The sequence below is a fragment of the Clupea harengus genome, chromosome 25, assembly GCF_900700415.2.
Source record: "Clupea harengus chromosome 25, Ch_v2.0.2, whole genome shotgun sequence".
NCBI classification, from domain to species: Eukaryota; Metazoa; Chordata; class Actinopteri; order Clupeiformes; family Clupeidae; genus Clupea; species Clupea harengus.
Window position 1 is genome coordinate 12,508,410 of NC_045176.1, and position 26,773 is coordinate 12,535,182.

At 43.2% G+C, this 26,773-nt stretch overlaps 1 protein-coding gene across 10 annotated transcripts in view; it reads left to right on the forward strand.

Moving 5' to 3' along the window:
* The first annotated feature begins 579 nt into the window (after positions 1–579).
* LOC105898595 (adhesion G protein-coupled receptor L2-like) overlaps positions 580–26,773 on the forward strand; it is a 74,125-nt gene continuing 47,931 nt past the window's right edge. For 3 of the 10 annotated variants that reach the window (XM_031563384.2, XM_031563382.2, XM_031563380.2), the window contains exons 1-2: positions 581–1,712; positions 14,730–14,944. In XM_031563384.2, coding sequence (XP_031419244.1) covers positions 14,869–14,944 — 76 coding nt within the window. In that variant the 5' untranslated portion in view covers positions 581–1,712; positions 14,730–14,868. Of the gene's footprint in view, positions 1,713–14,729; positions 14,945–26,773 lie in introns of all 10 variants that reach the window. The other 7 variants (XM_031563389.2, XM_031563383.2, XM_031563379.2 and 4 more) reach the window with 6 other exon arrangements.

The window sequence follows — 26,773 nt, forward strand, 5'->3', positions numbered from 1 at the left end:
CACTTTCCACCCGGTAGAATTGACCCAAATTCGCATTTCCCTGGTGCGACTGAGAGTCTCTCTTTTTTTGTGTTTTGTTATTGAAGCCACGTGTAACAGAACCTTACAGACCTGGCAGTGTGCTTCTCAGACTTCCCAGGAACAAAAGTGTGGAAATTAACCTTCTGACAATGACGGTCTGAAATGTGCCTGTTTTTATATTTCTTTAAGGATCGTGCAGCAGGAAATATGTCATGTCCACACTGCATATACATTACTTGGCGAGGCAGCTGAGGCTCCTCTTTGCGGAGGTCTTCCAGGCACGCTCAAATGTTGGATACGGTTACATATTAGATGTTTCATAAGGCAGCGAGGCTCTATTCTCTCGTATACAGTGAAAGGTAGTACTAGTTTTGCTGTCCCAGTAAACAGAAACTGAACATTCAGACTGAACCAACTGATGGTTTGTTGTGTCCAGCTTAACAGAGTATGGGTCTCTCATCCGTCAGATCAGTGTGGTGTAAAGCCTTCCAGCTCACCTCCGATAACAGGAAAACTGTTGATATAAAAGGAATGGCTGGGAAATTTCTTGTGGTAGTGAAGTGAAGATTTTCAGAAAGCTTTGGTTTCTGTCTTTGTGCTGTTGTGTTGAGATTGCCTAACTGTGAAAATGACAGTACCCACATCTGCTGTCCTTGGTTTGTTTTAGAGTTATGTGTGATGTACAGAATTCCTCTCCAAGTCTGCTTCAGGACCTATGTGTGTGTGTGTGTGTTTTCACAATGTGTGTCACATTTTAACAATGACTGTCTAAAATGGGTGACCACATTTTCAACCATTTTTACTGACACTGAAACGGAGTGTGAGATGGACTACAACACAATCTAATTTTATATTATTATCTACAGGGCATTTTTGCTGAATTGTGCAATTGTTGTGAAAATGCGTTGTGGATTTTGGCCTCTTAGCGCTGTGATTAATTGTGTCTAGCAGAGAACTGCTTTGTTATGGAGATGATGATGGGGGAAGAGTTTCGACTCCGGATCCCCAGGGTTACTCAGCTCCGTGTTTTACGGGTAGCTCCACAGCCAGCTGCTGCAGAGAAGGCACCCGGCGCACCGTGTTTTTTTTTTTTGCCTTGTTTGCTCCAATAGTCGCACTGCCTGCGCAGTGGATGGAGCAGGAGTCCTTTCAAGTTACAGACCTGGTACTATCCGAACCTCCAGGTATTTTTGCCAAGTCTGCCCATTCGACATTTGTGGAGACTATGAGAATGGATTGACAAAGGCGACTGATGAGATGCGCTCTTCTTAATTCTGAGAAGCCTTTTTGGCTGTAGAGTATGAGCTGAATTCTTCCTGTTCATTCGCCGTTCCACGCTAACGCTGGGTCGCGGAGTTTCTTAAAATACGTTGTATTTTCAAGTGCTGGGAGTGGGATGCGCCAGAAGGAGAACTAATAATTTAGATTTAAACGGCCTCTGGAATGGAGTTCATTCGATTTGCGGGAATGCACGGACTTGGAGAAAGACCTGCTACGTGAGAGAGCACGATTTGTCCTGAAGAAGTGGAGTATGCATCGGAACCATACAAGTCTTTGTGCTGCCTACTGAACCGCGTTTCAGGGTTCCACCACTGAAAGGCTGCCCGCTTCAGCTCTGCCTTTGCTGTCCCACATCGTCTCAGGCTGCGTCAGATTTCACATAAAGCCACACTGGAACAATCCAATACTTTGTAAGTAGCTTATTCTCAAATATTCCTCTTTTCTTCAATTTGCAGAAATGGTTTTCACTTTAGGGTGCTCGTATTGTCACTCCAAGTTGAACGGTAGCCTTTCTCCTCTTGATAGTACGAATCGCTCTCAAAACTGTCTTTTCAAATTAAGGCTACTTTGTTGAGGTCAGGTAACCTACGTGGTTTTGTATATAGGTTAACGTGACCATAAGAAGTAAATATCATCTTAAAAGTTACGGACAGTTTATATAGGATACGAGCCACTCACTCACTGATCTTGCAGCCCTTGTTAGCGAATTGTCTTGGTTTTGTCCAGGTAGAGTAGTTTCGGTCAAATAACCGCCGTATGAGAGGAGGCCTGCGAGGGGTCCTAATCAAAGAAGAGTCGCTGCTTAAACCAAAAGACTCCAGATGTGGATAGCTGCTGCCGTCTCTCTAATCGTAGCTGGATTGCGGCAGTAGAGTTATTTTACGGAATTGCCCAAACAGCCAATACATAGCCTACTGAAATAATGCGCTTAATTAATTTCTTTGCATTATTCTTAAACTCTTGTTTGGTCAATACGAGTTGTGTAGACTTTTTCTGATGCGTTGAATTTGACCATATCTTATTTTATAACAAACTATTGGACAACGAAGGAAACCTGAGACTAAACAAGGCACAGTGACCTGAATAGTTTACAGATTCTCTAAATGTTAACCGACAATTCGGAGTAGACCTATTTCGAGCCGATAAAATTAGATCATTAGACATACATAATTCACCTATAACTAAGCTTCCCATGTCAACTATGTGTTATAGGCACACGCACATACCCCCCCCCCCCCCCCCCCCAAAAAAACACACACACACACACACACACACGCACTGAGTACCAGAAAGTGAGGATCTAGACAGTGATTTTTATTTTCTGATCATTGTGAGGGCGGCCTATTTAGCATAATATAGTTGAGGGGAGTCTTTAAACAGGTAAAGATAATCTGACGGGAAATAATCAACAACTCTGTTGTGTAGAAATACATGGTTGATTCAAAGGACATTTTTTAATTGATTAGGCCTACTCGTCGGAAGTTCAGGAGTGTATCAGTGCCAGATTCAGTCTCGATGTTGTCTGGCAAGTGTAGAACACAAAATCAGTTTTAGTTTGATTTAAAAAAAAAAAAAACGTTTAAGCGCCACCATCAAAATAAAAAAGTCTTCTTCCTTTGTGATTGCATATCACTTACACATTGTAAACATTAATAACCTCATCTAACAGGCAGGCGCAGCATATGCATGGGAATTGGGCCGCAGACGGGTTTGTGATTCATCGAGGGAGGCCTACTTAGGTTTCACAATGATTAATGCACTCTCCTAAAAAATAACTGACTATTCTAGCGCCACTTACAGTAGGGCTAATTAGCAGAAAGTCATAGGTAATCTTCTCTTCATTCATCGAAGCATTCATTCATTCATTCAAATGTTGCAACTGTCAGACAAGAAATTCTTCAGAACAAATGTTCCGTTGTTAGGCTTGCCTTCTCCCCCCCTCCCCCGTTCCCCAGGCGCGCTGTGATTTGGTCCATTTGTTCTGCCCGTCTTTAGAGGAAGTGCCATCTCATCTCACATCAGCTTCACGCAAATGGTTTGAATTTATGCGAGTGTGATTTCTCGCAGTTTTTTTTCCAAGCTCCGATTTACATATCAAAGTGTCCCTATCTCAATACAGAACTTGAGTTACCATCCCCCAGTTTCGCCACAGAGGGTAGAGGTAGAGAAAAGGAGTAAAGGATTGAGGCCAGGTCGCAACTTTTTAGTATCTTACAGTAGGCACATCAGTGGCCAAGTCTATAGGCCTGTCAACCTTTTAGTCGAAACTCAAGGAACTTTTACGACTGGCTTTTGTGTCGGTACACTTTCCCTATTGATCGTGCCCTTGTTATAACTATCTATAATTATTTTGACCCCTCTAGAAAGGAACTCGGTCCATTGTCATGCGTGGGTAAAGTAATAGTTTAAGGATGTTACTTCTTTAGATTACGTCAAAAGTACACTAATAAAAAGTATAGGTTTTCATTTTATCAAACCGCCAGGTATTTTCGACGCAATGAGGGTAAAATTTAGTTTGAGAATTTATGTTTTGAGTCAAGGGAAAATTAGCAGATTTTTTTAATCTTAAACCGGAAAGTAGTAGTAGGCTATATTTTGCCGTCTTGTTTTCACTGTTCTGGATCTTTTATGTTTTAGAATTACAAGGCCAAGCACGAGTGCTTTCTCATGCTCACATACCCAAACACATTCACAAGCAAACAGAACAAATAACAAACCATGATGATAAATATTCTTAATTGAGTTATTTAAAATTCCAGGCAACGTGTATGAGGATTTCTAATTTCCTCTATTGCAAATTAGATTGTGGTTATAAAGACTGTGAGAGGAGGGAAAGTAATGAAGAGAAGGATTTTTTTGCGAACAGACAATTAGATATGAAGAAAGCAAGGGGATGTCTATTACAAACACACACACACACACACACACATGCACTCATACACACAGGGAGTGAGAAAGAGAGAAAATGTCACCTGCTAGGCTCAATCACAGCAGGTTGGTTTGACAGCTGTCTCTCTGTGTTTGTCTGACACGCTCCATGTCAAAAGTGGGAGAGAAACTGCAGGAAAGTGTGGAAGAGAGAAGCAGAGAGAGCCAGCGAGAATGAGCCTGCAGTGTGAAAAACAAGCATGGGACGGGTGAGGAGTGTAAGCAGTGATAATCATGGCAGCAGTTATCCACCACTGTTGAATAATGCTGTGGGGAAGAGTCAACGCTGGAACAAATAGGCCTGTCTGGTGGCTAGTTGAAAGTGTCGGCTGAGAGGATTGAGTGTTCTGTGCCGTATTTGTCTGGTAGAAAGCACAGCCCACAACAGCAACACAACAACAAACTGAGTTTGTGTGTGCACGCCCGTGGGTGTTTTTTGTGTTGTGGTCAGTAGATTTGTGTTAGTTTATTTTGTTTATCTTGTTTTTTTTTTTATATTTGTACCATGTGATCATGCTGTGCCAGTAAGTGTCCTCATCAAATGCTCCCTTCCAGCTTGTTTAGAACTGCCACACTAACTCAGTGAATCTCTTTCTCGTTTCCCTGACAGACAGTTTAAAGCCATCATTAGTTCTTCTCTTTGACTGTGTGTGAACTGACGTATTTTGCAGTCCAGCCTTGCATGGACCATTAGGCCATTAGGTAGTGCACTGTTATTTACAGCAGATCAACACATCATGCCACATATACCACCAGGGAATGATCTGAGTGGTGTACAAGCACATGGGTCTGGTCTGATGGGTCTGACCTGAGGGCCAGGTTTGTCCTTGTTCAGCTGCTTTTTTAGAAAACAGACCCATTCAGTGTCTTTTAAATACACCCGCTGGTGGAGATGCTGATTTTGGGTGATGGATAGTTGGGAGGTCTTTTAAGGTTTGCGTTAACCCTCTCAGCTCCTGCGAAGCTCACTGTATGAGCCGCTGACCTGGGGGGTGATGAATGGGCTGGGGTCCTTCGGCTCCATATATCAGGGGATTAGCATTGACCTGCGAGATGTCTTGACTGCCCTCTGGGCTTCTCCCCTGCAACAAATGGCCGCCATTAGCGAGAGAGGACATTGCTAGGGTCTTTGGAGGGTAGAGTGATAATACACCTTAGCCTTGGTGTTTTTTTTGCTCGCACACAAGAGCAAGGGGTGAAGGGACTAGGTCACACACATATACGCATGTTAGCGTTAGGGAAATCAACACTGCAGCCCCCCTCTAGTGAAAAAGCAAGTTGGATGGTGCAGTCATGCTTTTCTATTGGTGATTTGATGTGGAATCCTGATGGAAAGTGCTTGTGAAATAGTGTAGTATTTTAAGATGATATACACCTATAGAACCTGAGAATAATGTAACTCAATGGGCTTTGTGTCTCTATTGCCATCTTCATAGCACAAGGTTTTGCTTCTCCGTGCTATAAGCTTTCTGGCGAGCACTTCAGCAATGGAGCAATGATATTGACTCCAGCATATTGAATGGTTAACTATGGCTATTACCCTCTTGCCACAGCACTGAAGACACAAAATCATTGGTTAGCTGAGGATATAGACTGTAATTTTCAAAGAATTTACGTCTTATTTCCATGTAGGCCTATAATGGGAAGATTTCATTGGGTGGAAAAAACACAGGTGAACTGAGGCATGTTATGAAAACGTCCTTTTATATTAAACCTACGGAAAATGCCAGTGCCCCTGCTATGTTGCCCATTAGCTTTGACCGGTTTATCCTAAAGAATATAAAAGGTCCCTGAGATAAGTGGTGTCTGTTTCTGTATGAGAACCACTGTCGCGCAATCACTGTCCCTGCCCAGTGTATAAAGTGTCAGGAGTGGATGGGGTTGTGATAGATATCAGGTAGTTTAAAGACACAGTCACACTCCCTCAGGACCATTGATCGTCAGTACAGCTCTCTCCTGTGTGATGTATGCCTTTTTTATACGCTCCGTGTGATGTGATATTGTCAGAGGCTCCTTGAATGGTCCTTGGCCCCTCGATTGGCAGCCCTTCATGTAATGTCTGTGTTGTTGCAAGGCAGTTCAGACTTCTGCAAGCCGAAGTGACATGGTTGAAACGCCAGTCCTTAAAACCCACTATCAGACGATAACCGAGCTGTAGAATTACTTGGGTTTGACCACAAAACAATCAGAAAAGATAGATATGCTATGCTGTTGAAACTCAGACTTATTTCAGAACTGCAGAGACAGTTTAGAATTTAAAGAATTTAAAGCCACAGTATTCCTTCTGTGGTGACTGACGGTGTGCCTAGGTACTTTAGTACTTTCTGATTGTATGGTGCTGTAGTTTTTTACTGACTCTGGTAACTGCTTTTGATTTACCATGGTGTTTTCAGAATCATCATGATCAGTATACTATTTTATGTGGATATGTGTAGGTTGCAACAACTTCATGGCAATAAGATACAAAAAAAAAAACCTTTGGAGATAAGTGTCTATCAATCGTCTTTGAGGATTTCATAGTTGGATTTATATGCCAGTAATTATCTTCGACAGACCATTTCAAAGTATTAATGTACTTTTAAGTGCAACTTTTTGTGGTCTTTTACAGTTTCCCCTTTAATGACTCTATACACGCTCATTAACTACACTTTCTATTCATCTAGGCTCTGAAATGATATTGATTACTGGTCTTTCATTTGAGGCATACCTTCATCGTTGGATATTGTTTTTGAGCCAGGACTACTAGCTCATTGTCTCAGCACGGCTGAAACTGCCAGGCGTGTCTGCACTCACTAAGTGCAGGTGTGCTGGTTTTGAGAGACCCTATTTATAATCTGGCTGTCCCTAATGAAAGATTCCAATGGAAAATGTAGACGGACTGAAAGTAGCGCTGAAAATGCAACATTGGATCAAAACAAGACTCTCTAATTCACCCACTCGCCCCTTGATTGGGGCTGATTTGTTCCATTTCAAAAGGCCTCCTGAAGAGGCAGACATAGTCGTCACTGTTTAAACATGTTAAGGGAGAGCTTGCTGTTGATCACCCAGGCAAATTATATCTTGAATACAGTTTGGCAAGAGGGATTGTGATTGCTGATTGCGGCGTGTTTTAATTAGGAAAGTCATAAGCTGCTTCTCCTCTGATGAGCATGGTTAAGTATCAAACGCACTCATGGGATTGAGTCATTATTTTGTTAATAGTTAAAGTAATAAAATTCATGGAGAGAAGTTGTTGTTTTTCTGTGAGAAACTCCAATCAGATACATGTTTTATCTTCCTGTGTGGGTAAACAGTAATGGTACTTAAACTTGGGCCAATCATGTCATCATCATTGATCATTATGGGAAGCATGGGATTAACACTGTCACAGATACTATTATTTCATCGCCTGAAGAAATTATGTCATTTCAGTACAAGACTATGACTGTAGAAGTACACCATACACCATACGATTGTCAGAGCACAGCCACTCAATACCTACTCATAATATACTATACACCTGTACTGTCAGGATGTATAAAATGTCCTCAGGTAATCTAGGTGAGTGAAAGATTTAACTTTGTTGAGGTCAGAATTCAGTCTGCCAAATGCCACTGAGATAGACAGAAATGCTTTTGCCTGATGTGGGGTGAACTGAGTACTAAAGCAGTGGTCAACAGCTTTCTGTTGGTGTTACCGAGGTTGCTTGGTGTAATTTCTGTTAGCTGTGGTGTGTAGTTGAGTTCAAAGACCTCTGGTAGAACGTTTTAATTACACTGGAATTGGATCTAATTGATCTTGGCTTGGATGGACTTCTCTCACTCCTCGCCCAGACTCGGTACAAAATGGCTCTCTTACCCTGAAGAAGCATTAGCTGCTTTTACCTCAGAACTTCTTAAGCCTCGCTGCCATTTTAGGGACATGAAAAATATCTCAGGCATTTGCTGCACTATTTTTTGACAGAGATTGAGGAAATGTCCATTATGCGGCACATCAGATAAATGCACTTCCATGGCAGCTACATGGTAAACAGTTTTCTGGATTATTTTAAATTATTAATTGTTGGAATAATACAATGTATTATATATACTGTATGAAGGTATTTATTTTTGTAAGACCCCCTTCAGTAGACATCTGAAGGATTGACTTGTCAGAAATTGTTGACAGGGAAGATTTCCTCACTACTGCATGGTCACATCCGTCACAAACACTGTTGCCACCCAGAGTGTCCTCTTACAGTACAGTTCTTTCTGTGTCAGTGTGCGCGTGTGTACTGGTGTTTGTGTGTGTGTGTGTCTGTGTGTGTGTCACTCACCATGCTAAAAATTTAATCGGGCTGTTAGATAATGCTTCCCGATGACAGTGAATTATTGATGACCTTGTTCTTATGAGTGGGACAGGGCAAGCTTTTAACTCTCTGGGCTGCTGTGCCTCTTTCCCAGTAACTAAGGGACACTACACAAACACCCGCAGGAATGATGTACTAGAGGAGAGAAAAAAACTGGAGCAGAGGATTGGGGATTGGGGGGGTTGAAAATGAAATAAGGAAGTCAGTGTCTCAGCCACTGGTAGGCTAGCCAGAGATTAAGCAAGGCCTGGTCGCAGAGAAAAGCTGTGAAACTGGTCCAACATTCTTACTTGGAAGCATTTTATTTGAAGCCTTGAGAGGCAGCGTGGTGGTGTGGTGCTGCCGCTGCTGCTGTTTTCCTACCCCTTCTATTCCTATTTGTTGTGTCAAGGCTGAAGCTATCCCCGGGCCATACTTGTTTGCCCTGGTTTTAAAGGAAAGATTATTTGCAGCCTCTCATACAGGAGGCACACTTGCATACCTCTCACGACGCTCCCAGTGAAAATGTATAGGGCATGGGCGATACCCCTGCTTTCTTCAAGTTGAAAAGGGCTCTTTTGCTCCTTGAAAACCACAGAGTTATAAATACTGGGGAAACGTGGGAAACTGGTTCGACTGCCTCGCTGATCCTCCAAGAGTCGTTATTCCAAGACGATTGCGCAGCGACTGAAAGCAGATGCAAACCTGTAGCTATTCATTTAAAGCAACAGAGGGGTGCTCTTACTCATCAACCTAGACTAGATTGTTTTCAGCGCCTCACTTTGCTTCTCTTTACTGAGGATGTGTCTGTGTCCCTTTGGATCCACCCCCTTGCATGGTACTATTTCCCCGATGCTATATATGAATGGCCGACTGTAATTTGAATCCCTATTCACCATGGTATATTTCTCCCCCCGAAGCCAGGCTCACCTAGTTTACATTTGAATTAGCAGTTGAAAAGGAGTGAGATACAGCCTGGAATTTGTATCTCATTTTGCTCTGCCACGGCAATAATTCAAGCAAGGTGTGCAGGTGTCATGTAGAACATGGCGGTGTTGGTGTGTACATAAACGGTGGCCAACAGAGAGTTTGAACAGTTGATCCATGCTCTTAGCTTCTCCTCAAAGGACATATTTCCCCCTCGCTGAGTGAATGATCACAAGCATTACTGGTCATTCTGTCTGTGGTAAATATAAGTGAGGTTGTCAAGCCAACCACAGTTTCTCTTGTAAATTGTGATTGAGTGCGAGTAAGTGTAAGCCACAGAAGTAGGGGTGATGCGAGTGAATGAGATGAGGGCGCAGGAGGAGCTCGGCAGTTTGTGAGAGAATACAAATGGAAGCTCGGAAAAGCCCCGATTGCAAATTAGACCACCCCTGCCTGGGAGAACTCACACCTATGAGGAGCATCTTTTTCTATAAATGAATGTGACCTTTAAATAATCGCCATTTTGGGCCATATCTCGACCAGGCATCAAGATAATTTAGCAGAATACATTAAGTTCTCATTAGGGTCTTGTAACCTTTACAAATCAGTGCCGTTCGGTGTGTTCAGAAGGGGGAATGTTTTCTGGGAGATTTTTTCGTCTGCAGCTCACTCTATCCATTGTCATTAGGGGCAGGCAGTCTGCAGAGCTACCTCGCCAGGTAATGAGGCAAAGGCGATGGTGATCGCAATGATGGGGACTGCTGAGGTCCTATTAGTTCAGATGGGAGTTGTGTCAGTTTGTCAGAAGAATCTATTATGCAGCGACAAGCCTTTCCACTGAACAATAATGCAAATTAAAACAGAGTCGTCTGAGTTGTTTCCCCGGCCCTGTATGACATTTGAGACTGGATCATTAGCTCACCCTAATAGTTTCCTGTTTGCGGGCATTGAAACCCAGCATCACAGAGGAGGCTCGCTGCCTCCCATTTCCTTTTTCTGCCCTCCCATACACCACCCTACAACCATCAGTGTCAGCACAACTGCTCATTGTAAAGTGCAACAAAAAAAAAACCCACACCTGATTGTGGCATCCAACGCCTGTCTCCCTCTCACAGTGCCTTTTGACAAGTTTTCTGCAACACTGCCAAAGCCAAGAAAATGACATAATATCCTTGAGAGGAAAGCATAGGCTGCTGTGGCCTTGTCAGGAATTGTCATGACAAAGTGCAATGCCGCCGAAAGGCTACGAATGAGAAATTGGGGTGTATCCAAGGAGATCTTCTCTATGGCTTGCCCTGCCCAATCGCCCTCCCCCCTCCCTCTTGGTCTTTTGTCTTGCAGCTAATCAGCCCTTCTTTTTACTGTCTGTCCATACAACATCCTCCTCCTTTTAAAATGCTAATGTCTAATACCACAGCCTTGCAGATGCAAGTGAGCTCTACATTGCCTGTCTTACTTAAATGTAAAATACGTGGGGGGTTGGGGGGTGTTAGGTTTTAGGCGGGCGGGGGTTGTTTGAGTTTCACAGATGTTGGAAGTTTGAGTCAGGCGGAATTGGTGGTCTGAACATACCCAGGGAAAATGCAAGACCATGTCTTCATTTCAGATGTGTGTGAGTGTGTGAGTTTCGCTGCTCGGACTCTGCTTTACATTTGGTTTTGTTCCCCACTAATTTGATATGCATGTATGTATGCATTCGTTATCCCCCCCCCCCTTTCCACGAACTTACAATTGAAAATAAATTAACATTCTTGCTCTTTATTTTGTCCTTCTCTAAGCCCGTTGAGAATACTTGGAGGCGAACCCAGAGAGGTCAAGCGACACTCACAAGCTGTCAATCTCCCATAGTGACCCTCCCGCCCCTTTCTTTCTCCTCTGTTCTATTCTTCTCCCCCTTCTCTTCACTCCCATTCATTCAGTTCCTCTAGTCTTAGAAAGTTGGACTCCTTCTTCTTTCTGTGCCATTCTTTCGCCGGGTCGCCTCCCCAGCTTGAGAGGTGCAGCCACAGGCTTTGAGGGAGGCTCACATTCATTCAGCCTCTGCCGTCACAAACAGCCACATATTTCATGCTGAGGCATGTTGGCTATCCTTTTCCATCCATTAATTTTAATTATATTTGAATTGCCTCCTTTCCATTTACAAGCTGGGCTATTTTTTCTCTCTATCATCCTTTAGATAACATGAAAAATTAGCCAGCACTGTAATTTTTTCCATCCCCCTGCGCTGATGACAACTTTGTCTTCCTGGCCTGTCGTTGTCTGTGGGAGGAGAAGAAAAACAGATGTAGAGAGTGTATGTAGGTCATTATTCCTTACTTTCTGACAAATGCCTGAATTTGGGGTGACAAGAAAGTGCAAACAGACGCAATATAAAAAAAAAAAAAAGCATTCTAATGTATGGCTGTAATTATAAGGAGTGTTCAGTGACTGTGACTGTTAGTCGTATTTAACATCAGGCTGCGTGCACCTGATTTCTTTAAGGTATAATTATGAACATGGTTTCGTTACTGATTGATCACATTGCCTGAATGCCCAGAGTGCCATGCCTAGCTGAATGCTGCGCTTATGAAAGGGGGAATACAATGACGGATCCAACACCAAAGTGAAAGGCCAGTTCCAGAGACCTGAAATAATGTGCCTTCTGAAATGGAGTCGTAATTATTTCTCTCCAGCCCACAATTTCCTTTTGACTGATGTGTTTTTAGTTTTGCAAAAAAAAAAGAGTCCTTCGTTCAAATTTCTTTGTTTCAAAGTTTCATCAGGGCTTTTTGTGTTTCGAGAAGTCTTTGTTTGGAAAAGGAGTTATACAGGTGAAACTTTCATCCAAGCCAATCAGGATTTTGTGCTTGTGGTCTCGATAAAAATGTCTTGCATCTCCTTCAGTTCCATCTTTTAAAAGTCAAAAGTAATAACATGCTCCTGTTTGGAAGCATTACATTATACATATCATCAGTTGAACAACTTACTTACTCTAGCAAACCATTTCATGCTTGAGAAAGTGCACTCCCCTCCCCTGTAGCTACCACCCCCACAGTCCAGACGCAAAAAATTATGATACGTCCATCAGGAATGGGGGGAAAAGCTTCTTAATGCTAATCGGCTAATCCTTTTATTTCAAGTCGGACCAAATCCAGTCTAAAATCTGCCAAACAAAACGGTGTTTAGGGGGATGATAATAGTCTGCTCCTGCGCGTAAGCTTAAAGGCATAAAGAGAGCGTGTTCCCCTCAGCGGGGCGACGGTTTGAGCGCTCTAATGAGGGGAAAGGCAGCGAGCTGGTTGGCCTGTCCAGGCCCTCAACCCTTACCCCCCCACCCGCGTCCTGCAACACCCACACCCACCCAGCCACCAATGTCTGCCAGGATAAGTGTCTCAGCCATCTCAGCAGGCCATGGGATTTCCCCCCAGTTTACGTCCTTCATCGGTGATTACTGGAGCTCCCCGGCACCGGGAACCAAGTCTGAGGATGATGGCTCCTTCCTCATGGCTGCTCCGCGTGCTGCACTCCACCAAAAGGAGCTGCGCACCTCTGGAGATGGTGAACTTCGAACCCTGCCTTTGATAGCAGCTAGGCTCTCTGGCAGTCTGTGTGAAGTGGACATGATTTAATTATGGCTTCGTCATGATGATCTCATTGGGTGCCCATAGCTATGTTTCAAAGGCCAATTTGCGCTCGTGATCCTTGGTCAGCTCTCAGGCATGGTGAGTGGTTCCAGGCTAGAACCTCAGCCTGTATCTCTGACAGCACTGTACGTGCAGCATGACCGGTACCTTTGTTCTTCAACTGTGACCTGCAAGCCTCTTTTATATACTTCAGAAAGAGAAAAGACTCTCCTGCTTCCCACCACTTAATGGCTGAATACATAAGGGGAAGTTGAATTACACCTCTGTATGCTAATGTGAAGGCGCTCAGTGTTTTGTTCTAAGACTTTTTTTTGTCCTCCCCTTTTGATTCGCCAAAAATATCTTTTTTGCATTAGTGGAGCTTTGAGGCCGATCTGAAGAGAGAGAGAGAGATAGATAGAGAGAGAGAGAGAGAGAGCAAGAGAGCTGCAGCTTTCATATTTAGGTTCATTATAAAATAATCAGGATAGTTGACGAGGGGCTCTTCAGAGGAGGAGCAGGGGAGGCTTTTGTGCGCTACACTTCAAAGTGTGAAATTCAGTGGGCAATTCAGATGATTCCAAGTCCATAGCCTACCTATGATTTGCACATTATGCGGAGGAGTCAGAAGGGGAGGGTGGTGGCAACGACGGTGAAAAGGAGAGCGCCTTTTTGGATTGGGAAAAAAAAATGATCTGCTCTCTGTGTGTGTGTGTGTGTGTGTGTGTGTGTGTGTGTTTGTCCAGGCCCTAACCTAGGCAATTTTCTGTCTTATATGAAAGTGTGCTTGTGTCTCAGTGGTGATCCATGCTGGTTGGTTCACATACCTGTGTGTGGGAGAGCGAATGTGACATGCCATCCATCTCTCAGTGTGTTTTGGGGGGGACTTATAACGAGCCCTGTCTTCTTCTCAATCCCAAATGGTAACCTTTGCAGACAAATGCAGACAAATGCAGACAAAGCAGTCTGGGATGTTTGTGGTCCCCCCTGAGATAAGGAAACCTGACAAAAGGCGTGCACACACACGCACACACACACACACACACACACACACACACACACACACACACACACACACACACACACAAACACACACACACACACTCACGCACACAATGCGGTGTTTGTGATGTTGTGTACTATGAAGTTGTTGCCTGAGAGACAGAGCTCTTCCAGGGGGCATAAGGTACACAGAATCTGTAAAGTGTTAAAATAGGGAAGTTCTGTGCATTAAGTATGAACTCCTAGGCTCAGATGATTACTCATTTATGACATCCTCCTTTTTGTACCTCCATGTAACACATCCTGCAGTCGAGCCAGAAGAAGACTGAGCCCCTGAGATTATTTATGTTTGAGCTTTTCTCTCTTTGTCCTGCGAGACAGAGATTGCAATTCACCACACTGGCCAAAACAATCACGGGCTTGTTTGCTTTTATGTTTCATAGACAAAACATGTCTCATTCTCTGATCCAGTAGATATACGCTTTTCCGCCCATTATCAGTGCTTTCGTTTGTGAGCAGTAAAGCATGCAAGTTCTTCAACGTTGTGCAGATTATTTACTTATAGCTTTTTCATTGAAGAAATATGTATATGTATATGTATACATTATAGCATCTGAAAGCACAAATGAATGACTGTCCTCTCTCTTCCTTTTCTCTTCCAGATGAGAAGATGATTGGTGAGGAATCTCTAAGAACCACAGATCGCTGACATTCATTTGGCCTGGAGCTTTTTGTTTTGAGTATCACTGACTGGCGCTCATCGTTAAGCATCTGGAGAGTGTCCCCACCGACAAAACAAAAATGGCCTTTGCCCCGTGGAGATGCCCACTTGTTCACTGGCTGCTCTTGGCTTTGGCCCTTTTTCAAATTTCACAAGGTAAGTCATAATAATATTAGCAAAGTAAGGTATTAATGGCTGAAGTGATGATGAATGTTGCATCATTTGAAGTTCATGCAGGAAAGTCGTAACATTATAAATGCATATCTTCACTCAAGAAGGGTTCAAAAAAAAGTTGTTGTTCTGATTACAATTTCTAAAATGGTTCATCTGTCAAATTCTGATGGAGGCAAGATGTGTGCTTTTGAAATGCAGATTGCTCATTTTCCTCACACATGTATTCTTCAGTTTCTTGAATTGGCCTCTTCTCCGCTCTTCCCTTGTCAGCTTTTACAACATTCCATAAAGAAAAACTAAAGCTGTACTGTGTGTGTGAGAGAGAGAGAGAGAGAAAGAGAGAGTGTGTGATGTGGTTGCCATTATTGTAGCTGTTTTTGTCCCTTTAAATTTGACTCTTTTCTTTTGATTAACATGTTTGGTTGCAATTACCAGTGTAGTTACAAAATTGTCTCTGTGCTACCCCATCTAAACCACTGATCTGGTTCTGTGTGCATAATGACAATCATTACTACTTCTGCTCTCTTCTCGTTTCTGTTGTCTACAAAGTAGATTTAATCACACACTGGTGTGCCAAACATTGATTACAGCTAAACTGCAGATCATAGTTGAATAAATCTTTCTTCTTTATTATGTGTACATTTCTGTTGCTGGTGTTTTGCAGTCTTGTGGATTTCTCTATTTTGGGATTTTAACATGATGGAAATGTTTTTGTTAAAAATTGATTGGTTGTTGGCAGTTGGCAGATTTTCAAGCTGATATCCGCTGTGCCTGCAGAATTGTAATTTTGGGTGGACTCAAGAACACCCAAGAGTAGAAAAAAAATATCTTCTGGAAAGGGGCCACTGCTTTGGGCTTTGAGTGAGTCTGGCCTGAGAATGTTTTTTTTAAGTAGTTCCTTTGGCATGCAGAGAGTCAAGGTTTTTGGTTTCATTTGACGTGAACACACTCAACTCAATGAATGAACATTTTGCCCATCCATCAATGGTGGAATGTGTGTGGGTTTCTCTGAAAACAATGTCTTATCCATCCACAAGTCATTTACCTTCCACCCTAAACCCCCCTAAGGACTTGAATTTTTCAAGTACAAACCACATTTCCACTGGTGCCTTGCAAAAGGCCCTCGATAATTGCTTCTTATTCTGTGGTCGATGATATGCCTTTGTGATCAGTTACACAGAAACATTTTGTACACGCGTTGAAACATTTAATGAAATTCCGGTGGGAGAGATTTTTGTTTTCCCCTGGATACGGAGCAATCATTGTATTTTGGTGACAATTTAGGGAACCAGGAAGTATGTAAACAATCCCCACCCCCCACCCCCACCCCCTGTCCATAGCTAGCCTTTTTAAGAATATGCTGAAAGATCTCCAAAGAATGCTGGACAGCTAAATAGTCCCCAAGGCTAAAATTTGTTTAATATTTGCAGTACATCATTTAGCGCTACTCCAGTGTAGAATTCCCCAATCACTCAAGAGAGGTTTCCAGTGAACACAACGAGCCTAACGAGGTTTTGTGGTGATTCCTAGAGCTAACTGATCATTCGCTGCTGTTGCTCCGCTGTGTGCGTGTCCTGTCAGACAATGATTAAAAACTATCATTTGCTTAACCCATTTCCACTCCCATGATTTAAGTCTGTAATGAAAGTTGTGGGAACGTGAACCTCTGAGAACATATTGGGGAGGTGGTGAGGTAAGGAAGGAGGTGGGTGGGCCACCTTGGTAACCCACAGACAGAAAGAGTTACGTTACAATGGGATTTAGGTCATGCAATCACAAAAAGGTGGGATTCGAATGCAAGCCTCCACCTGCCAAGCCTTGGTAATAGGTGTCATTATCTTCAAAGCCAAGGAGGGGTGGATTAGCATGTGCGGTTTACTTGTAGACATTTGGATATCTGTTATGTATAAACGCCAGGTATGAGACCACTATCCCATCCAAAGGGTTCTGACATGGGGATACGACGACAACAGAATATGCAGTTAATTGTCTGTGACATCTCAGCGTAGACAAGGGATCAAGAGAAACATAGAGCAACACTGTGTGCGTGTTGTGCTTTAGAGATCCCTGGCTTGTGGACAGAAAACTAAAAGCGGTGGTTTCTGCATGAGTTGAGTTTGTTTGCCAAGTGCATTTGAGCTCCTGTTGAGGGAGGGAGGTGCAAATGCTCTGTGGAAATGAAAAGGCCCCCAGATTAAATCTCGAACGTAGTTGTGTTGAACAGATCTGCCCCTTGTGAGAAAACAGGCATTTCTTGCCATGTGTTTTTGAAGGTAAAATATTTTTAATCAGCACTTTTCAGACACTGAAAATCTCATCAAACAGTGCTATTTAATCTTACGGAGCCATGTCTCAGAGGCTAAAACCACAGGGATTGTGGTCAGCAATACCTAACCCTTTATCCTGCTCAGGAACAGATGCCAGTGGGCAAGACTGGCTGAACCTGTTCCTGAATTAAGTTGACAAATAGCCAGTCCCTCTCTCTCTCTCTCTCTCTCTCTCTCTCTCTCACACACACACACACACACACACACACACACACACACACACACACACACACACACACACACACACACACACACACACACACACACACACACACAACTGACCAGATTAATTTAGACAAAGGCTGTAAGAGTCAGCACCATTCCAAGAGAAGTCTGACTGTGTTCCCTTCCAAGTGGAAGGTCTGTAGTGTGCTTGTCTTTCTCTGTGTTTTTGGGGGGGATAGAGGGGGAGAGAGAGAGAGAGAGAGAGAGAGATCCGATTGCCATTCTGCATGAGCTCTACATTTGTCCTCAGTCATAAATGTCCAGTCTGTCATCCACGTTTACGCTCAGTTTCTTTTTGTTTTCTTTATTTTCTTTATTTTCTTTTTGTCTTTCCCGTTGTGCATGTCTGAATCATAGGGGTCCATGACAGGGCTATCGTGAATTATCGCAGCACTGCCATGGGAGATTCACAGATGACTGATGAAATAGCGCGCCCAGAACAAGCACGCAAAGATATGATTTATCCCTCTCTTGTGCTGTTCTGTCCAAACGGAAATCATCCATGAAACAAGAAAGGCCTTATCGCTTGTTCCGTAATCTGGCCATGACGGACGTGTTGGAAGGAAGGAATGTGGTTGCGAGAGAGTGACTCCAACCAGGCCAGGCGGGGATTTTTTTTTGTACTTGTATGTAGATTAAACTGTGTCAGAAGATGTTGCATGTCTGCCCAGGTTCTTGTTGGAGACAGCTCAGAGGAATACATTGAAAATGTGTGTGAGACAATGATATCCACGCATAGAAAAAGGTATGAAAGCATGTTGATGCGACCCTGCAGTCATCTCCATCTAGACAATGACAAAAATCTGCCAAGTTAACTGGGCATTTAAAGCAAGACTGCTGTTACTTTTGTCATGACGTGCCATGTAAGATCTAGGTCTTAGTCGTGAAACCTACACACACATTTAAGCTGTGGTTGTTCTGATATTGAACCTAAAATGGGGGGATAGTTTTTGAAAATATTAATGTCTGATAGTTTTACTTATGTTTTTATTTGCAATACCTACCTACCTATTGCAGTCATTACTAGATGTCAATGTGTGCCAGGAACATTTAGATTAAATATTGACTTTTTGTGCTCTACCTTAAATGTCTGTGAAAGGTTGTACCTGTAGGAGGAGGGTGTAATTTTTTAGAGCCTGCTTTATCACTTTTTGAATCTAGTGGTTTTTCTAGCTATAAATACTTCACAATTAAGGGACATCCATGAATTTAGCCTCATTTACCCCAGCTGGGTCTTGCACTCAGCTGGAATTAACCCAATGAATATTTGCATCACAGAATATCTGCAACCATGATTCATTTTGTGTGTGTGTTCACATGAATAACTTGTGCGTGTCTACTTACTGAAGTATTCATGATATTTCATGAAGTATTCCTTGGAAGCATTGACAATTCTCTTTTTGCATCAAGCGCCACCCCCCACCCCCCCTTTACATGTTAGGGGAGGAAGTGTCTAATCCCTATGTCTACTCGAAGGGAGACATAGCTGCTTTTGGTTGATAATTAATATGCCTGAAGAAGAGAGGAATGTCAAATAAATCAAGGAGGATGAGCAGAGCAGGCCAGGGATCAGTTCTTCATTGTGAGAGAGAGTGAAAGGCAGTGCGACCCCCGGCGGGGTCAGTGCAGATGTGGAGCGGCGCATCGCTGGGGTAAACTCCCCTCAGTCGGAGCGTTCCCATGGGCCCTTGAGGATTTACCCCCACCCTGAGTGAGGTATGCCTGCGAATTAGTGCGTATTTACATCTGACTGTAAAACTCCTCGACTTTATGTCCCGGTGATGAACGCACGGCCCACCTAATGGGGTGGGAGCAGCGCCCGCTGACAGTTTGAGTTCGGTACGTAAGCTTGACTGTAAATCTAGCCTTCGCTGTCAACGCTGCACAATCCAAATCCATTCTCACCCACCTGAGTGTAAGCAATGGGCGCGAGGATTACAGCGTATGGTCTCCCCCCCCCCCCCATTCACGTCCTCCCTGTAGGCCCTCGTAGCTTTATGGTGGACCTCATCCCCACTTTGTTATGGAGAGATCTGCATTGTATCAGTGGATAAAGTATAGAATGGGAGTGTGGTTATAAATGAACACTTTCCACTAATGTAAGCTCCTGCAGCCGGTGTATTCCATTTTGCGGTCCACTTGGTTGACAGCTGTTATGACAAAGCAATACATTGAATCTATAAAGGAGGCTTTTAACTTTAATCAAGTTGTCAGGATAGGCTTGCTACAACGGGATATCGCGCCAGTTGTAAACCAATATTTATGCAATACAAGACAACCTGAGATGAAGGCGTGCAATATTAAGTGCAGAAAATCCTTCTCTTAGTTTGCTCTTATTAAGCACTGCAAATTCTGCCTTCGCACGGACTTGTCTCTAATTCATTCCAACAGTAATGTTGTCTCAAGCGGCAAACCAGCCATTTCTTTTTCATTAATTCTGAAACATGAATGTGTCTTGGGGAGTTTACTTTAGTAAGACGTATTGTTTGTAAAAGAGGATCTCGCTCTCTGAGGGCCTGCTTGGAACATTTCATCTTGTTACAATTACGGATGTGCAAGAATTTTACATGCACATGGGCAGTGTGTTTAATCCGTTGCCATTTATCTTTCTAAGAGATGCTTATAGATGATGGTGGTTATTATTATTGTTGTTATTAGTATTATTATTATTCAATTGGAGGCAAAGGCAATATAGACATTAGACATTAAACTAATTAGGTAACAAATGCCAGAACATAATTAAGTAGATGGGTGTCATTAAATGTCTTTTAAAAGGAGGATTTGAGTGTTTGCAGCAGTGTGGGAGTAATCTATTCAAACTGCCGTTGAGCATGACCGCACTTTTGTGCTGGGGAATTAAATGTCACGTGAGGCTGGGTCACCTGCAAACAGAGGCTCCAGAGGTGATTTGCAGGTATAAACAGAACCAGATAAGGCATCCAGACTCTGCAGTGCGGGAAATTCAATAAGTGTGCGTAGTGGGGAAAAAATGTCATCTAAATTCAGAACACAAAGAGTGTTTTTGTTTGCTTTGCGCTATCACTATTGACCCTTCCGTGTCGCATATTCCCCTATTGAGTGCACAGGGCACAAAGACTTATCGAGGAGGAGGACAGGAAACCGTCCGTCATCAAGGTCTCCCGAGGTGGAGCTTCCTTATCAGTGGCCTTGCTTGTTCCCCCCTATCGACTTCTGGGTGGTGGAGGGGGCGAGTTAGATCTGCTGTGTGCGTGTGTGTGTGTGTGTGTGTGTGTGTCTCTGTGTGTGTGTGTGTGTGTGCTTGTGTGTGTGTATGTATGTGTGTGTGTGTGCGTGTATTTGTGTGTGTGTGGAGGAGACAGGAATGGGGGGAGCAAGGTCACTGCGCTTAAGTCAATCCAAATGGGCAGCTCAAGGAGATAAAGGTGTCTCTGGCAGCGGAATGCATCTGGACCTTGTCTTCCTCCACTTGCTTGGTGAAATGTTGAGGGACACTTTTAGCACTCTGCTAAATCCTGGACCCTCACCAGTGACATTTAAATCGCTGTGAAGGACTCATGCATGCCTCAGTTGAAAGGCCTCAGTCAGCTTAAGCTTCTCATTATTTATGTTTGACTGGATACGCTTTTGTGTACCTTAGCGGCTGCGAAAAAAGGCCATTGATGATGACATCACTTATCATATCGAACAGTATCCGAAGGTATAGTCAGGCTTCTTAATATATTTTCCTCCACCCGTCCTCATTCCTGACTCACTTTCATACATCCGCTATTTCGATTTCTTTCTTTAGTTTTGTGAGCTTTATTGATTACCCACTGAAAAAAAGGAGAACAAAAGAGATTCAGAGGGAGGTGAAGAAACAGGGTTGTCTGGTCATCAGGAGAGCCATGGGATGTCTTGCCCAGGTAGAGATGAGCTCATTTGGGTCTTCCTTCCAACCCTTCCAGAAAGCTATGCTGGTGTCTGTGTGTGCTGTGGAAAATTCAGCACTGAATTTTTTAGCAGTTCATAACAGTTGGAGAATATGGTCCAGTGGTCACTGAGGGTGCGGCTGTAGGCTTCTCCTATTAACATTCTCACTCCATTCGGAATGCCAGCTGGCTGTAGTGGGTGTTTGCCTCTCATTGCTGTTAAATGTCTGTTCCTCTACAGGCCATCAATCATATTTGAACAAATTAGTCATGATGAAAGGGAAATGTGGATGATTTTGAAAAAAAAACAGCATTGAAAAGCCCCAGTAAATTGATTAGATTAATTGCTAGACTAATAAGAGAGAATTATGACATTACGTTGCTTACGGGTAAATGTCATCCTGCTCAATCTACTCATACCATACTGCAAAAAGGCACTAACTCACTTGCATATGGTGTTTTAAAGGAAAGGTCAACTCTGGTGTTTTTTGAGAAAATACTATATGTTTTGAAATGTATTTAAAAAAAAACGTTACATATGAAAGAATTGTGTTGTAGCCAAATAGAATGTAGGTAGTATATCTGTGATACTTAACAAGATATTTTATTAAAGTGTTGGTCGTGATAATGTATGAAAACTGTGTTTGGGTGTTTTTGTCACCCTAATATGGAGTGCTTTTAAGAATTCTTTATGTTGCACATATCACAGTGGTCTATTCAAAGAATGCACTGGCTCTGGCTTTGCTGTTCATTTCAGCAAAGTATTAAAAAGTTCTAAAGAAAATCCAATCAAATCACTGTATTGTGAACTGGTAAAGGTCAGTTCATTGGACATAAATGCAGTCATAAAACCTGCCACCAAGGGAAGGCCATTTTTCTGTCCTTCAATGACAGTGTGCAGCCATGAGTAAAAAAGCCAACATCTTAGGATTTAAGGACAGTCCAATCAGTTGGTTCTTTCACAACAATGAACAAATGGCTGTTTTGACACTCTCCTTGTTTTCTTCTCACTCTCTTTTTTTATTCTCCCTCTATATACCTTTTAACTAAAGCTTTTTCAAACCACCAGAAGGCTTTTTTTTTTTGCTATTAGCGTTTGGCACATGTTGACATCCGTTTTTGACTCTTTTTAAATATGTGTTAAAGGGTGCAAATGACATGTCTGATAGTAGAAAAGCAACAAGACACAACAATCACTTAAGACAGAAGGACAGAATTGCCGTCACACTTCTTCTTCAGACAAACGGTATTTTATCCACAGCATCTGATTGGGACCATTTTTTATCTATGACTGTGGGTGCATTATTAATGAACGTGAATTCTAGAGGGATTTTTGAGGAGTCTTAGTATGGATTACCTTTGTAGTCCTTTGAGGATTAAGAGCGTATGCCTCATTATGAATCATACCTCCCTCCTTAAAATGGCTTCTGCTGGCATGAAAGAATAAGGTCAAGGGTCATAGGCTCCATTAATGGAGAATTAAGCGCCAGATTAAACAAGCCAGTCAGATTGCCGTAAGGGCGTCAATATTGATTTTCTGAGGCCCATTTGTCATGCTGCTGAATTCATGTAGCTCACACACCTCTTAGGGGGAATCAGCTGTTACTGGGCTCCAGCCATGTATGTTGCACCTGTGCAGAGATGATGTTTTCAGATGCTTTCAATCCTGTTATACATCTTGCCCTATGGGGAAACGTGTATTTCACCATAGCCATCAGCCAGGAATGTGTTGCAGACGAAAGAGAGAAAAACCTTAAACCACTCCTGTAACTTTTAACATGAGTTAACATGAGTTTCTGTTTGTGTCCAAGGTAGGCGAAAGGCACAAGTTTTGGCAGGTTCAACCACGCCTTCGTATTAGAGTTTGAAGGGGAGATCAGAGTTGGATTCCAAGTGTCTAGCCATGGCGAGACATCCTTCGGCTTCCACGCAGGAAGATTCACCTCAGCATTCTTTGAATTCAGTTGTAGTAGTGACAGCAGCAATTAAGAAGAAAGTTGGAAGCAAACACAAAAAAGGAATAAAGAAAGAAACAAGAATGAATGTAAGACAAAAAGAAAGGAAGACAGGGAAAAAAATGGACAAAAGAGAATGAAAGAAAGAAAAAAATCAAGAATCCGCATGCTGTGCATGATTTGCTCCTCTGGCTCTTTCACTCTTGCTGGCATGGAAAAAAAGCATTCCTCAGATGAGCCGTAGAGAACGGCTTTGTCATGAATATAAATCGCACCTCAAGAAGCTAATGCTGAGCTGCTGTATCGCTAAGTGCATCTGAAAGCAGATCGGCCTGGGCAGAATGAGTCCTTGCCACTGATGGACACACACTCCTCCTGTTATTTCAGAATAGATACAGGGGAATCTAGTGTACTCGATAGCACCTACTTGGGAAGGTTTGTTTTTTGTGTTTGGATTCGACCATGTCTTGCCTTCCACCTGCACTAGTAGCTATTTACCGGGAGGCGGTGTGGACTGGCATGAATGTTACATGAGACAGTGGGACGTGTCCTTGTATGCTTCACAGAGGCATTCCATGGTTAGGAATTCACAATCTATTAGTTTTGCTCCTGCTGTCATGCATTGACGACTGGAATAGCACATTGTGTATGTCTTTCACAACGAACGCTACCTCCAATGTAAAGAGGAGCAATGCGGCCCAGAATCTATACTTCTACACTACTGATAGTCAGAAGCAGGGTAGAACTATTGAGCATGGCAATCAGTGGTTTTATGAGAGTTACAGCAGTTGAATATGACTAACTGTGGTCACTTAGAGCAGCATTTGCTTTGCTATTTTGTTGCACACCTAATTCGTTTGTGTTGCAGAAAGACTATCTGATCTATGTTTAAGGTGGGACATTTTACATCTATTCTTTATTGTTCTATAAATTGTTTGGCCAGTCAAGAAGAATACACTTCTTTGAGTAAGAGGAGATAAGGAGAACTGTAAAGACAAGCCCAGATGAAAGAGAGAAAAAAGAAAATCTTATTTGGCTTTGTTCTGACATGAGAAGTATTCAAATATGCTTTTGATTTCTCCCTATTTTCTAAATCCCCTTGAAAAATCTCGACTTCATCTTTTGGAAACATTCTGTATGCTTTCTCTTTGTCTGGATATTGGATTACGGAGGTATAAGCGCAATGGGGGCAACGCTTGACTTGGAGATTCCTCTTTCTTCCCAAGATGTCGTGGCTCGTAATATCGCGAATGAAATGACAAAAAAAAGAGAAGCGCTCTCCAGGAGTCTCCTTCTATGTCCACCATGGGGCCATTCTTCTCTCCCCATGCCCTCACCCCCACCCTCGAGAGAGCGTCCTTGTCAAGCCCAAGCCCAGAACAATAAGGACCAGCCCAGGGGGTGACCATGGTGAATTTGCATGCAGCTGTTTGCCGTTTCCACAACCACAAAGGCCAATCAAAGGGCCGTTAATGGAGGATGACAAGCGTCACCAAATGCCTGTGTTCCCCACCACCACCACCACCCCTCCCCCTCCCTTCTGGATTGGCTCTCGTCACTCTGTCTGGCCCGCGGGGGAGACGTAGGTCTAGCCTCTCTCACAGACCCAAAACACTGGTACACGCTGGTACACCCACTCCTGAGAGGGATTGTTTGTGGAGGTCACAGGTCGCTGAGGATGGCCTTGGCAGGGCAGCCACCCCCCAACCAAAACTTTGGCAGGAGGAGTTTAAAAGAACTTGCACGGGTCATCTTATGAGCTAGTTTGCTAGCCAGACGGCCAGAGTGAGATGACATTTTGACCCAGTTTTGTTTGCCCAGTGCGCCTCTGATGATGGCAGTGTGCCATTGGAGTGTATCCTTTTTCCCCACTTGTCCCCCCCCCCACCCCCCCACCACCAATTTTTGTCCAAATGCATTCAGCTGGGGCTGGGTGCCACATCCAATTTCAAGGGTGTTGATAGAAAACAAAATTTGTATTATGGAAGTGCTTCTTACCCGTAAATTATGGCCCACGCACTGAAAGAGAAGGGAGGCTCCCAGAATGGAACACATTGTGTTTCAGTATTGGCCACTGCCTGCTCACTTGAGTTCAATAGCAGGCTTAGGGAGGTGGTCAGGAGGAGGCATAAGAAAAGCTACTTTTCCCAGTCACTGACCAGAATGTGTGATAAGGCTCCGTGTCAACAAGGCCAGGAGAAGGAGGATCATAGACAATTTTGGCACTGCTGGACCGGTTGCCATGGTGATCGGATTGAGCATTCCATGTAATATATTATTTACTTCCTAGGACACTACCTTAACATGATTTAATTTAAAAGAAAAAACAAGATAGAGATAGACAGAGAGGGAGCGAGAAGTTTCAACGCCAGGAGTTGGGCTGGAGCTTTGTTTGTCTTGCTCTTTGAGTTGAAAGTCATGAGTGCCAGTGGCTACTCACTGCATTCTTCAGGCACAACAGAAGTAAAGTGAAGTGTTTGCAATCCTAGCTGAAGGACATGAATAGAAATTGGATTGCTTCAGTCGTTTTCAAACTGAAAATATATAGAAAAAAGTCAGAAAAAATGCACTGTCTGACTACCTTTTCATACTTGTATTGACCACTGTTTGCCACCTTCTCCGAGTGTTCAGTGCCGCTTTCTTCAAGTGTTTTGGATTAGGTCATTTTAAGTGTTAGAGAGTCATTTACTATGTTGAATACCACCAGTGACAGAGCAGGCTTTGTGGGTCTTTCCTCAGATACCGATTGCCTGATACTGAATGGCAAAGTAATTTGTTGTTCGCTCCCAGGTCAGTCTAGATACTCCTCTCCCCATTATTGATTTACTGCCTCGTACTCCCTGAGCCCACAGAGATCCATCCAAGACTTGGGGGGAGGTGGTAGGCAAGCCCCAGGCTTCATCAATCGTAAGGCCTCTCTTGACAGCTGTTGAAGATCAGACCACAGATCTGTGATATATGTGGATCGGTGGTGAGCTGTTGGCGGGCAGGGGTTGCTGTGAGGGGTGGTCGTACACCGAGGCGCTATCTTCGCCCGGTTTGTCTCGCATAGTTTTGAAAACTCTTGAAGCGCGCCCGCTCTCCGTGCACTTTGTTCTTGGTGTGATAAACCTGTCACATCACACTATGAGCGATGACCGCTAGGCCATTCATCAGTCATTGCGGTGAATCCAGGGAGTGGCCTGTTTTTGCTCCTGCACCATTTTGGCCAGATCTTTATTGTAGTTATGGATGGCTGCAGTCAACACAGGACCAGCTTTTCTTTTTTAGCCTAGCACCTCAACAGCCAGTATTTTCTGAACTCAAACATTTTCTTGAAATATTGTTAATCGATGTTTTCCATTATTATCATGAAGTAATGTTGCATTGGACTGGGTTGGTGGATTCTGTGCGTCTGTGTTGGTCTGCTGGGCT